General features: G+C 40.0%; 1 protein-coding gene across 2 annotated transcripts in view; it reads left to right on the top strand.

Annotated features, from left to right (window-relative positions):
- Window positions 1–14939, top strand: part of fam169b (Protein FAM169B) — a 203607-nt gene that overhangs the window by 21579 nt on the left and 167089 nt on the right. For both annotated transcript variants that reach the window (XR_010000924.1, XM_062963269.1), the window contains exons 4-6: window positions 1606–1691; window positions 3953–4127; window positions 9104–9286. Coding sequence is in view for 1 of the 2 variants with exons in the window: in XM_062963269.1 (XP_062819339.1) it covers window positions 1606–1691; window positions 3953–4127; window positions 9104–9286 (444 nt within the window). In the remaining variant the exon portion in view is untranslated. The remainder of the gene's footprint in view (window positions 1–1605; window positions 1692–3952; window positions 4128–9103; window positions 9287–14939) is intronic.

Below are 14939 nucleotides of genomic sequence, written 5' to 3'. Positions count from 1 at the left end.
GACAGAAAGTGAAATGAAATCTTCTGAACAGGGAGGGGCACAGACAGCAAAGGAAACACCACAGGGATCTCTTCCCTATGCTCTCCAAAGCTAAAGAATATATATGGGCATTGAACAGTAGCATCCACTCGTTGACATTTATGGTACAATGTGGCTACTCTGCATGTAGTGCTGGTACATTGTACCTCCTCATGCGCATATTAATGCTACACCGAGGGCATGTTGGGTTGCAGCCATTGCATGAGGCAGCCCTGGGACTGGGAATTATGTAATCCTGCTTTTCATGACAGCCGTACTGTTATTATAATCACATTAAGCATCACCCTGGTGTTTTAAAACGTCTTTATGTTCAAAATAGTATTTACAAATCTGTTTATAAGCCGAGGATAAATGCACTCATGGATATTTACAATATGTAATTTAAAAATGTCAGTAGAAGAAAAAAAACATGGCTTTAATTCACCTATAGTAGACTTACTGTATTTCAGTTCGATGGAGTTAATTTGTATTCTGACACTGCATTAAATAACAGTGTAGATCCAGATCCACAATCAGAATAATCCAGGCCATAGCACTTCAGATGTCTATGTAAGGTTGTTAAAGCTGGGAAACTCAAAACAACAGGAAACAAGGGAATAAGTAAAATAAACACCAGTGCTAATGCGACAGTGTGTAAGACACACAAGTGATACAAAGCAATACAATTTAACAAGATTTTACAACATATAAGGCCATCTGCAAATTAATGGCAACTATAGTACAAACAGCAAATAAATCAATGGCAAGAATCATTTGTTTCAACAAGTGTCAACCATCCAATATGTAATACAGTGTTCCCTCACTACTTTGTTGTTCACTTTTCGCGGATTCACTGTTTCGTGATTTTTTAGTAAACTCTAAAAGAATATTATAAATCATTAAAAAATTACAATTTCCAGCCTAAGGAAGGGAGGAAGGAGAAGCCGAAGGGAGCGAAAAGGAGCCCAAGCGGCAACAGGAGGAGAAGGAGACGATTTATCAACACATGATTGGTTGATAAAGACTTAAAATAGTGTATAACTACTAAAATAATGTAAAGGTAAAGGTTTCCCCTGATGTTAAGTCCAATCATGCAATATTTTAAAATAATGTATAAATATTAAAATAAATATAGTGCCCCTACTTCGTGGATTTTCACTTATTGTGGGTGATCCTGGAACGTATCTCCCGTGATAAGTGAGGGAACATTGACCATAACTACAACAACAGATAGACAATGTATCACACTTGTGTTGCTTTGTATCCACTGTTCCTTATAATATTATTCACTGTCCTAGTAACAGTTTTTAATGGTCTTTTAGGAATCTTTTTTCCTGTTTTTTGTTAGCGAAGAAAGCTTTGAGGAAGACGCGAAACCCATTTGAAATACGGCGCTACGTAGAACATAACTGTGTTTTACAGCAAATCAAACCCATGAGGAGCAAACCGGTTTGCTAGCAGTAAAATATATATATACTGCAACTCATTAGTATAATAAGGAGATAACAATAGCATAGCCATATTTCTGAAAAAGCTGCAGGTACTTTTGTTGGAACCGGTTTATACAGAAGTTCCTTCCTTTTCCAGTTTTAGCATTGCATTTGCACAATTCCTGGTGGCTCACTGAAGATGTGCTGAAGACGACTGATCCTTTCCGGGAAGGTCTGAGGCAGGTGAGGATTTTACTCGAAGCCATTTATCTCTGTCGGCAGTAAGCCTTCAAAAATTGCGTGCCTAAAGCGGACTGGGGATACTTACTGCTAATCAGCCAATTAATCAATGTCCAATCTATATGCCAAATAAGTATGTGCCTGCCTGCCTGCCTTCAAGTCATCCTAACACTGACTCCACAAATCCCACAGGTTTTTCTTAGGCAAGGAATACTCAGATGATTTGCTATTTCCTTCCTCTGATATATAGCACACATGCTGGTCTCCCACGTAAATACTGATCAGGCCTAGCTCTGCTTAGCTTCCAAGAATAGATGGGATCTAGTGCTTTCAGGGAACTTAGGCCCTGCCACTTTCTGTTTTTCCTCCACCACAGACATCCCAGTGTTTCTTACTCTCTCCATTGGTGTAGAATTTGCATGAGCCACCCACTGTTTCTCCCTTAACTCTTTCCTATTATTTTCAATGGAATTGATCAGTAAATAATAATAATTTGGAAACAATAGGCATTGACAAAATTACGATCTGCCAACTGCATTCTGTTAGATGTTTTAAAAGGTGCTTTTAGGATGTTTTTAAGATATTTTTTAAGATGTTTTAAAGATGTTTTAAGATGTTTTTAAATTGTTGATTTTAGCCGGTTCTTGTAAGCCGCCCCGAGCCCTAGGGGAGTGGCGGCATATAAGTTTGAAAAATAAATAAATAAATAAATAAAAAGGCCACCCTACTGGGATCTGCGCGCATCATCCGAAAATACATCACACAGTCCTAGACACTTGGGAAGTGTTCGACTTGTGATTTTGTGATACGAAATCCAGCATATCTATCTAGTTTGCTGTGTCATACAATAATAATAATAATAATAATAATAATAATAATAATAATAATAATAATAATAGACACTTGGGAAGTGTCCGACGTGTGATCCAATTCAACAGCCAGCAGAGTGTCTGCTGTTGACTCATCTTGTTGTGTTTCAAATAGTAATAATAATACTTTACCTCACCTCCATTTCCCCGAAGGGATTCGGGGCGGCTTACATGGGGCCAATCCCGGATAAAACAGAACATACTAGAGAGGTTTCGGAGGAATTCACTATGAATTATAGGAGTTGTAGGTACTGGGATTTATAGTTCACCTGCAATCTAAGAGCACTCTGAACTCCACCAATGATGGACCTGGAACTAACTTGGCACACAGATCCCCCATGACCAACAAAAAATACTGGAGGTCTTTGGAGGGATCTATAGGAGTTGTAGTTCACCTACATTCAGAGCGCACTATTAACAATGGTGGATCTGGACCAAACTTGACATGCATACCCGATATGCCAAAATTTGCGGGGCTTTGAGGGGAATTGGCCTGGACATTTTGGAGTGGTAGGTACTAGGATGTATAGTTCACCTGCAATCAAAGAGCATTTTGAACTTCACCAAAGATGGAGTTGAACCAAACTTGGCACACAGAGCCCCCATGACCAACAAAAAATACCAGAGGTCTTTGCGGGAAATTCATTTTGATTTGGGGGAGTTGTAGTTCACCTACATCCAGAGAGCACTGTGAACCCAAACACTCATGGATCTGGACCAAACTTGGCACACAGACCTGATATGCCAAAATTTGATTACTGGAGGGGTTTGGTTTGACCTTAATTTCTTGGAGTTATAGTTCATCTATAACCAGATAAACTTACCCCCACCAATGATGGATCTGGATCAAACTTGGCACACAGAAGCCCCGTGACTACCTCAACCTACTGGAGGAGTTTGAGGGCACTGGCTTACGATGGTGGGAGTTGTAGACAGAGAGCACACTGAATCCCACCAATGATGCATCTAGAGCAAACTTGCGCAACATAACAAACTTTAAGTACTGATGGAGTTTTTCAGGGTTAACCTAGCATGATGTGAGTTGTAGTTCACCCACAACCTTATGTATTTTGTACAATTAAATATTGACTTTTTCAAATAACCCAGGCAATGTTGGGTACCCAAGCTAGTAATAATAATAAAACAGAATTTACTTAAACAGATAGAAAAGTGTAATAGAATTACATGTATAATATGTTTCAAGCGGGAAAAATTCAAAACTAGATGGGAAGAATCAAATGCAGAATGCCTTGCCTTCTTTAAATCCAGGATGCCTTACCTCTTCTCATCCAGCGTCAATCATCTGCATTAAAAAAAATTGAATTCTTATTTGGCAATAATTTCCACCTATTTTTGCCTATATTCTCTCTCTCTTCACTTGGTTTGCCTTGTAAGGTCGAGACATTTGCAGAAAGGATTGTCCTTTTTGTGCTGAACTGCATCATTTTTGGGATGCTGGAGAGGAGTCTGGCCTGCGACGCTCTCTTTGTGCCGCATCCCAAAAAAGAGCGTGCCAAGATATTCTGGACAAGAGGAGAAGCGGTCGCTTTCTACACCATCAAAGGAAAAGGTATGTTTGTTTTGAGCACACTAGCTATGTTTACAGAAAGAATGGTCGGCGTGGTTTTCAAAGTGTCTTATGTATGTTTACTAAAATTTGCCCAACATGTTTCATAAAAGGTTTCCATAGATCAGGGCAAACTTTTAAAAAGTATCTGCATTCTGAAATATAACTTAGAAAGGTAAGCTAATATTCTTTCTAATTAAACTGATTTTTAGGAGATTATTTTAAATTGTGAATTTTAATCTGCATTTCATGAGTGGATTTTAACTTGTATTTTAACTCTGTGTATCTTGTTGTATGTCTTTTAATAGTGTTGTATCTCTTGTTTTAATAATATTCTATCCTGCCTCGAGCTGCAGGGAGAGGTGGGTAATAAAGTAATAATAATAATAATAATAATAATAATAATAATAATACAGTAGAGTCTCACTTATCCAACACTCGCTTATCCAACATTCTGGATTATCCAACGCATTTTTGTAGACAATGTTTTCAATACATCATGATATTTTGGTGCTAAATTCGTAAATACAGTAATTACTACCTAGCATTACCATGTATTGATGTACTTTTTCTGTCAAATTTGTTGTATAACATGATGTTTTGGTGCTTAATTTGTAAAATCATAACCTAATTTGATGTTTAATAGGAGGGATTAAGGAAACCAACCAACATTTAATTTAGTATTTCTAGCAAAGGCATTTAAAACAGTCAGCCAAAGCCTCTCTCTCTAATAATAATAATAATAATAATAATAATAATAATAATAACAACAACAATAACAACAACAACAACAACAACAACAACAAAACAATTACAGTAGAGTCTCACTTATCCAACATAAACGGGCTGGCAGAATGTTGGATAAGCGAATATGTTGGATAATAAGGAGGGATTAAGGTTTTCCTTAATCCCTCCTTATTATCCAACATATTCGCTTATCCAACATTCTGCCAGCCCGTTTATGTTGGATAAGTGAGACTCTACTGTAATTGTTTTGTTGTTGTTGTTGTTGTTGTTGTTGTTATTGTTGTTGTTATTATTATTATTATTATTATTATTATTATTATTATTATTATTATTATTATTATTAGAGAGAGAGGCTTTGGCTGACTGTTTTAAATGCCTTTGCTAGAAATACTAAATTAAATGTTGGTTGATTGGTCATTTCTCAGGGACACCATTGTTGCATCCCAAAACAGCAAAAAAATCTTATTAAAAAATGGTTGAAACCATAATATACTCACTAGGGTTACATCCAAAGTACACCTATTGAAACAGGCCCCTTCTATACAGCCAAATAAAATCCAGATTATCTGCTTTGAACTGGATTGTATGGCAGTGTAGACGCATAAAATCCAGTTCAAAGCAGATAATGTGGATTATCTGCTTTGATAAACTGGATTATATGGAAGTGTAGAATGGGCCTCAGTTATCAACTGGTAAATCAACATTTATTTTTATTTTAAGGATGCATAAGAAAACCTTGACTTAGGGCAGGGATTTGACCGAGGTAACTTCCGTTGTCTGGGACTGGATCTACACTGCCACTTAAAATCCAGAACTGCTTTGAACTGGAGAATATAATAGTGTAGATTCATATAATCCAGTTCAAAGCAGATAATCTGGGTTATCTGATTTGATAATATGGATTATATGGCAGTGTAGATTGAGCCTTTAAAGTTTCCCGTTGTAGCCAATGGGCCGAATCTTTGCCGAATGAAAACGGCAACACCCCTCCCTATTCGAGTAACTTCCCAGTAAACAGAATGAGGGGTTAGACAAAGATTGACCCTGAAATGGCATGCCTTTTGGCCAAATAGCACACCTCTAGTTTTTATTTATTTTTAATTTTTTTACACTAAGTACAGATCTTTGTAGGAGCCCCAGTGGCGAAGTGTGTTAAAGCACTGAGCTGCTGAACTTGCAGACCGAAAGGTTGCCGGTTCAAATCCCGGGAGCGGAATGAGTGCCTGCTGTTAGGTCCAGCTTCTGCCAACCTAGCAGTTCGAAAACATGCCAATGTGAGTAGATCAATAGGTACCGCTTGGGCGGGAAGGTAACGGCGCTCCATGCAATCATGCCGGCCACATGACCTGGAGGTGTCTACGGACAACACCGGCTCTTCGGCTTAGAAATGGAGATGAGCACCAACCCCCAGAGTCAGACATGACTGGACTTAACATCAGAGGAAACCTTTACCTTTACCTTTACAGATCTTTGTAGAATTACATGAACACGCATTTCTGGTCAAGCAATGCCCTCGCTGAGTTTTCTTTGAAACTAGATAGCTGTGGTCCCTTTCTTGGGTTTGTTGCAGGCGGGTGTCTCTGTGTGTGCACACATCGCACAATAGGTTGACTTTGGGCACTGTTCAGCCGAAGCCTTCTCTCCCGGTACACAAGGGCTCTGTCTGCCTCCGGTCTCCCTCTGGACAAGTGCCTGCCAAACCAGCTTGTTAATCAGGGAACTAGCTGGAATGTATAATTTTGTTTGGTTTGGGTCTTTCAGATGTGGGGTCGGAAGGGGCTGGGCTTCTCCTGGGCTTTTGGATGTTTGAGAGCGTTAATGGCTGTCTCCTTTCTCTGCCCTTGTAATTGCTGTTTACCGTTCTGCTGGCTCAGAGGGTTAGTCATTGAGTGTGTGTGACCTAACCATGCAGTTTTGAGGCTCAGAGGGAGCCGGCTACATAAAGGCTCCTTTCTCCAGTGACATCTCTGCATTCCCCTTGTCTTTTGCCATCGCCCATAATGCGTGGGCTTCATTCCAAAAGGGAAATAGGGTCTTCAGGCTATACCTTCCCATAAACTCATGCTGGAGGGAAAACATATTTAGAGATCGCAGTATTGGCCATCCAGCAAATTTCAACCTCATCCAAAGCTAGTACAGGCAGTCCCGAAGTTGCAAACATCTGACTTACAACAACTCCTAGTTAAGTTTAGAGGTACAGTAGAGTCTCACTTATCCAAGCTAAATGGGCCGGCAGAAGCTTGGATAAGCGAATATCTTGGATAATAAGGAGGGATTAAGGAAAAGTCTATTAAACATCAAATTAGGTTATGATTTTACAAATTAAGCACCAAAACATCACGTTATACAACAAACTTGAAAGAAAAAGTAGTTCAGTACGCAATAATGCTATGCTGTAATTACTGTATTTATGAATTTAGCACCAAAATATCATGATATTTTGAAAACATTGACTACAAAAATGGCTTGGATTATCCAGAGGCTTGGATAAGCGAGGCTTGGATAAGTGAGACTCTACCCTATTATATTCTAATTGAATTTTATTTATAGGATACTTATAATTATTTATAAGAGGGGGAAGAATGTAAACATGTGTTACCAATGGAAAATGTTCTGAATGTTTGTATAATTTTATGTAGCACTATTTACAATAAAAATATTACAAAATAATTATTTATAAGATAATTATAAATTAAGGAGCTCTCGGTAGCGCAGTGGGTTAAAGCGCTGAGCTGCAGAACTTGCTGACTGAAAGGTCGGTGGTTTGAATCCGGGGAGCGGGGTGAGCTCCCGCTGTTAGCCCCAGCTTCTGCCAACCTAGCAGTTCGAAAGCATGCAAATGTGAGTAGATCAATAGGTACCACTCCATTGGAAAGGTAACAGCGCTCCATGCAGTCATGCCAATGGCCACATGGCCTTGGAAGTGTCTCCAGAAAATGCTGGCTCTTTGGCTTAGACATGGAAATGAGCACCAACCCTCGGAGTCAGACACAACTAGACTTAATGTCAGGGAAAAACCTTTATCTATATGATGATTGCTGCTATGGAACATCCTTGTAACCTTTTTGTTTTTATAGTCTGTTTTAATGGATGGCTTCTGTTACACCATCTATTTTAATTATTGCCTATTTTAATGATGTTATGATCCGCCTTCAGTCCGTCAGGAGAAAGGCGGCATAGAAGTTCCCGAAATAAATAAATAAGAACGGGGCTGAGACAACAAGAAGTGAGAGAAATCTACCCCTTGGAAAGAAAATTCATTCCTGGAAGAGTCATTATCAGGGAGAAACTGTTTCCATTGAAGCTTTATCTCTCCTTGTTTCTACAAGCCAAATTTTTCAAAATCCAGTTGTCACAGCGACAGAAAATGAGGTGAAATATTCTGAATAGGGACACAGACAGCAAAACAAACACTACAGGGGTGTTACCCTTCCCTATGCTGTCCAAAACTAAACATTATATATATTTGGCTGGAGTTACACTTTAAAAAAATGTACCTGTTCCGACTTATATACAAATTCAACTTAAAAACAAACCTGCAGAACCTATCTTGTTCGTAACTTGGGGACTGCCTGTAATTAATTTATTAAGTCAAGTCTAAGCCATTAAATAACTATGCAAGCTTTTGTAGCTTCACTGGCTTTTTCATAAAGCAAAGATGATAAAAACCATTCAGAAGGAAAATGTTGATGATGAATATTAATGATGTTGGAGTCACAGGCCTACATTCTGTCTGAGATGTCAGTTAAGATAGTATTGGGGCAGGGGATGCATCCTTTATTGACTATGTGCGGACCATGACAGAGAGCCATCAAATAGTTTGTCATGGATCTTGATTTGCAAAGTTGGATGCCAGAGGACTCTTGGATGCTCTTACTTCACTGTCCTGACTCTTACTTGATAAGAGATTTTCTTATCATGTTTTCCTTTTCTAGGTTTCTCAGAGGCTCAGAGACAATCCTCTTGTCTTGTGAAAGAAGAAACTATTTGTATAACCATTTGTAGAGTAGCTTTCACAGCTTTAATTATTTCAATTACCTGAGTCTTTTGGTTATTCCTTCACACTGAAATAACATAATTTGTCTATCCGGAGACTCCCATAGCTTTGGCAGTCAGAGTGCTGGGCAAAAAGAGCTCTCACAGTAGTTTCCAGTAGTCTTCTGTCTCCTGGACTGATTACAATAAATGCAAATTTAGTCTATTGATAGGTAATTTTTGTGACCCACTTCCAGGAAGCCTGTGCGATGGACTCACCAGCCAATGCTACTTGCTCCCAGTTTTGGACACCATGTTTGTCCGAAGGAAGTTCAGAAGGCGTGGGCTTGGTATGAAAATGCTTCATGATTTTTGTCAGACGTTTGCAGCGGAAGAGGCCTTGGGACTCAGTTGCCCCGTTTCTGCAGACATGTACCGAGGTAAATATTTGAATGGTTTTTTGGTTTAATGTAGATCCCATATTTGAAGCAAGGAGTTGGGAAGTCAAGGTAGAGCAAGCTCATGTTGGGGCAGGGTGCGGAATCTGCAACTCAAACTCAAGATCCCATCAGGCCTGAACTTTGGCCATACTACCTGTGCCTGATGAGATTTAGAGTCCAAAGAGATGCCCATTGTGTTGTCGAAGGCTTTCATGGCTGGGATCACAGGGTTATTGTATGTTTTCCAGGCTGTATGGCCATGTTCCAGAAGTTTTATCTCCTGACGTTTCGCCCACATCTATGGCAAGCAACCTCTGAGGATGCCTGCCATAGATGTGGGCGAAATGTCAGGAGAGAATACTTCTGGAACATGGCCATACAGCCTGGAAAATATACAACAACCCAGATGCCCATTGGTTTGCCATTCCTGTTTTGGTTGAAAGCCTAAGAATCTGAGAAATTTAGATTTGTATCCTAGAGCTACAGTTGTCCTTTTGCAGAGTTGGCTTTGACTGCCTGACACTTAAGGCACCTTTGTGAAGTCTACAAAACTCTGAAAAATGCTTACTAATTTAGCTTCCCATGGATATTAATGTGAGTTATGTATGCACATGTGTATGGGGATGATAGTGGGGTATTTTGTTAAGCTGCATTGCTTGGTTATCTGTACTCACATTCTCCGCAGGTGAGTCGACTGGGTTTGATCACAGGTAATGTGTGAAGTGCCCCTTGGAAGCTTACAGAGCTAAAGGCTAATATTTTGCTCTTTAGCATCTTCTTAACACAAATGTGTTGAGCATAGCTCTTTTTTCATCCCCAAGTGCCGATGGAATCCCCCTTCCTTGGGAGGAAAATTCAATAATTTCAGCAAGGCTAAGCAATTTCGGCGCCTCTCCTTCTCCAGCACCTTGACCCTTGCTTAGCATTTCTGCTTGACTTGCCTTCCTTTCAAAATAGATTGCGCATCATGTCACACGTATTTATTTCCTGTCTCAAAGTGGAGCCAGTGTCTGAAATGTGTCACTTGGCACAAACTAGAAAAGATGACTCTTGCAATGAATTCGGTGTCCAAAGAGCCAGGCTCCCTCCACAAGTACGAAATAATAAACGACACTGTTGGGTAATTCAGCCAGTTTTAAGACTCCTCCTCATCCATTTGAGCTACTTCTCAGAGCAATTTGTGTGCCACCTCCGAAATGCCAACACCATTTTTGTTCATGGGCCCTTTCCCCCCCACATTTGTTGCAGTTTGCTGGATTGACAAATCTGGCTGTGCAATAGTGTGCATAATAAAGCTGATTAAGGGACGCAGAGCAACTCCTGTCTTCTAAATTCACGGCCTGACACAGAATATTGCTGGAGGTGCAGTTTTCCATTTCAATACTAATAGTGTTCTACATGAGGGTTTTCTTTATCCTTTTCCACATCAGAAAAGGAGGTTCCATTTTTGCCCTTTCTTCCTGTGTCCACTGAAATGCTCCTGTACACCTTATCTTACTTAACACAAAGCTCTACATGCGCCAGTACAAAGAAACTCGTTCAGTGGTGCCCCCCCGCCTCTGTAACGCCCTCCCCAAAAGATAAGACAAGCCCCATCAATATCATTTTTTCCTAGAGACTTGAAAACATGGTGGTTTCAACAGGTTTTTGGAAATGACTAATCTGAGGCCCTAGATGCCACTTTGGCCATCACATGGTAGCTGGGGGTCTCAATAGGCTTGTGGAAGGAACTAATCTGAAATCCTAGACATCTTATCTCCTTCCAGATTGTGTTACAGTGTTTGTTCTAATAGTTTTTACCCTTATAGCTGTGCAGTAGGTTGCAGTGGTGTAACCTTGGCCTAAGTTCCTAGGTATCAGTCACACTTCACCCCTGGCTTTAGGCTTTTTACTATGTGATCTCTACTCTAGCCCATATTGCCGTCTTGTCTGATCCAGAAATTATACCCATTGGTTGTGGAATTCACCCAATGGAGTAACCTGTAATTCGTTTTTATATCAAAGGTTTTATATCGTTTTAAAATGTTTTAAAACCATTTTTATTATGTTTATGTTATTATTGATGTGTTGCATTTTGTGTGATATATGTTGGTATTGAATGTTTACCATATGTAAAGCACTCTGAGTCCCTATGGGAGATAAAGGTAAAGGTTTCTCCTGACGTTAAGTTCAGTCGTGTCCGACTCTGGGGGTTGGTGCTCATCTCCATTTCTAAGCCGAAGAGCCGCCGTTGTCCGTAGACACCTCCAAGGTCATGTGGCCATTGGCATGACTTCATGGAGTGCTGTTACCTTCCCGCCAGAGCGGTACCTATTTATCTACTCACATTTGCATGTTTTCAGTATAGAGGTTCAGCAGCTCAGCACTTTAACACACTGCACCACTGAGGGCTACTATGGGAGATAGAGCTGTATATAAATAAAGTTTGTTGTGCCAAACAGGGACTCCTTCCATTTTGGAAGATGTGATTTTAATTATGGAGTGTAATGTTTTAAAATATTTAAAAGGAAAGGGCCTGAGACAGTTAGGAATTGTGGAAGTTAGAGTCCAAGTTTGCCCATGCCTACTTTAGAATGTCCATGTTCATTGTAGAAAACTTTTCATCCTTAGCCTTTGGAAGGGAATGGACTGGCAAAGAAAGGGTTATGATTACCATTCTTTGTTTGCTCATTTTTGCTTGTCCCCTAATGCTTATTCATGTCTATCAGGCAAATTGGAAAGAACTATATGAATATGTCAATCGAAGGAAGTAATAGTCCCACTCTATTCTGCTTTGGATCAGATCTCATCTGGAATATTGTGTCCAATTCTGGGCAATTCAAGAAGGATATTGACACTGGAAAGTGTCCAGAAAAGGGTTAAAAATGGCCAAAGGTCTGGAAACTATAAGTCCCTTTGAGGAGAGGCTTAAGAAGCTGGGATGTTTAGTTTGGAGAAGAAAAGGCCAAGAGAAGAGGGCATCAAAACCATACTTAAATATGTCATGTTGAAGTGGCTTGGTTTCTGCTGCTTTTAGAGATAAGGATAGAGAGCAGTGATTGATAAGATTCCGAGTGATAATAGAATAGCTGGTGAAACCAAGGGAAATTATTATACTGAGGTATAAATATTCAATAGTATTCCTATACCTTCACATTACATAAAGAGAAGCCGAGACTGGGGAAAAATTGTTTTTATTGTGGAGGACCCGGTGGCATAGCATGTTAAAGCACTGAGCTGCTGAACTTGTGGACCGAAAGGTCGCAGGTTCGAATCCGGGGAGCAGAGTGAGCACCTGCTATTAGCCGCAGCTTCTGCCAACCTACCAGTTCGAAAACATGCAAATGTGAGTAGATCAATAGGTACCGCTCTGGCACTCCATGCAGTCATGCCGGCCACATGACCTTGGAGGTGTCTGTGAACAACACCGGCTCTTTGGCTTAGAAATGGAGATGAGCACCAACCCCCAAAGTTGGACACGACTGAACTTAACATTTACCTTTACCTTACCTTTGATTGTGAAATATTAAAGATTGTATGTTTCTACATGTGTGTGTGTGTATCACAATAAAAAAATGGATAGAAAACAATGGATTCAAATTGCAGGAAGGAATAATCCACCTAAACATTAGGAAGAAGAACCTGACATTAAGAGCTGTTTGGCAGTGCCTTGAAGTATGGTAGAGTCTCCTTCTCCGGAGGTTTTTAACCTGAAGCTGGATGGCCATCTGTCTGGAGAGCTTTGATTGTGTATTCCTGTCTGCCATAATGGGTTGGATTGCACAGCTCTTCCCATCAGGAATCCCTTGTGGTTTCCTTCAACTCTTTAAGATTTTATAATTTGGTTGTAGTGTTCCTTCAAGTTGTTTTCAACTTATGGCAACCTGAAAATGAATTTATTTTTGGGTCAGTGAGGCTAAGAGAGTGTGACTTTTGCAAGTCATTTATTGGATTTCCATCCTCCCAGACTCCTAGCACAACATTCAAAGCATTGTACCACACTGGTTGTAATGTACGAACATCCATGCAAAAACATTAGAAAGGGAGCCAGGTTTCCAAGGCATGTCCTACGTGTTTTGTTCTATGTATCACTTAATGACACTTTGCGGAGGGATCTTAATGTACATAAAGGAGTTCACTTCAGGGGAACATGAAAGGTTTTTAATCTATGGTGAAGTGTAAAGTCAACAGATAAATGAAATGGTTGGGTTCTCCTTGCCTTCTAATCTGCACTATGTTATCTTTAACTGAACCAGAACATGTTTTTCTGAGCGTGTCCTTTTCAAAATGGCTTGATGTGCGGGCTGGGCATGCCGAATGACTTCTCATTATAAACAGCTGTGTGGTGTCTGCTTAGGCAACCCATTCATTAAAAAAAGAAGCCCCCAGACAGTGTTGCAGAGACAAAATGCAATGTTGAACGGAAGACATCATTCAGCTCTTTTGACGGGACTCTTCACTGCTTTCCAAATATTGTTTCATAACAATGTGTTATGCAAGAAACTTTAGCCGTCCCAGACTAATTATCCAAACGCCACATTCCTCCAGGCTGTTACTGTTACTCAAATACATACAGTGTAAATAAAACAGAAAGTATCGTGCCATTGTGTGACTAGTCCATTGCACAAAGTGATAAGATTTCCTCATTTTTTCATGAAAACAAATGGTTTCTGTTTGTTTTTTGCAATCAGTGGGTTTTTTGGGGGGTGGCATTGGGCTCCTGTCCCACTGAATGTAGGGTTTTGTGCTAATGTTTGCCATCAGTGTTTGCTGTAAGCCTGTTTCTGCAGAACAGAGTTATCAGATGGATAGAATGTGGCTCATATCCAGCTGGTAGTATTGTATGTAATGCATTCTCATTAAATGTCTCATCTTTATTGAGGCTGGCCATTTCAACATGTCAAAACAGCCCATTGTGATTTGCTAAGCCTCATCCCCAGAGTGAGATGTTGGTCCACTTTGCAAAAATAGCTCTGTGTAAAATGAGTATCTTTCACCTTTGTAATGCTAAGTGTGTACATAAACATGCTTGAGTGAGGATAAACATGCAAGCAACCCATCCAATGCTTCTCTTTTTCTCAGATGTCCACACAGCAAGGGCCCACCTATGCAGAGGTGGTTGAACAAATAGTAGTAATGACTGGCTTACTGAAATAAAGTCTCACAGTCTGCTTCATGTACTGTCTTGAGATATGGCTTGGGTTGAAATCACAGGGAAGGAGATCCACCTGAACATTAGGAAAAACTTCCTGACCATAAGAAGAGTTGTTCAACAATGGAACTCTCTGCCTCGGAGTGAAATACGCCAGCACCTCTTGTAGTCTTTTAACTATGTTCATAGCAAACCTGCATTTTAAGCAGTTTTTAACTGTTGCAAATTGTACCCAGTTGTGTGTTTAATCAACCAGCTGCACCTACAATGCAATAAGGGTCTTTGGACGATAATAACATGTTTGTTGTTGTTGTTGTTGTTGACTGAATGGCCCTTAGGGTACCTTCCAACTCTTGGATCCTATGACACTTCCAATATAAGAATGGGGTTGGACTGGATCGCCCTTGGGGTCCTTCCAACTCTTGGATCCTATGATGCTTTCAATGGTAGAATGGAGTTGGACTGGATGGCCCTTAGGGTCCCTTCCTACTTTACTTTGCTATGATTCTATAGTTGGTTTAA

Source organism: Anolis carolinensis, unplaced genomic scaffold, assembly GCF_035594765.1.
Source record: "Anolis carolinensis isolate JA03-04 unplaced genomic scaffold, rAnoCar3.1.pri scaffold_11, whole genome shotgun sequence".
In the NCBI taxonomy this organism is placed as follows: Eukaryota; Metazoa; Chordata; class Lepidosauria; order Squamata; family Dactyloidae; genus Anolis; species Anolis carolinensis.
Note: the sequence above shows the minus strand (reverse complement) of the source record. Positions and strands in the feature narration are given on the sequence as shown.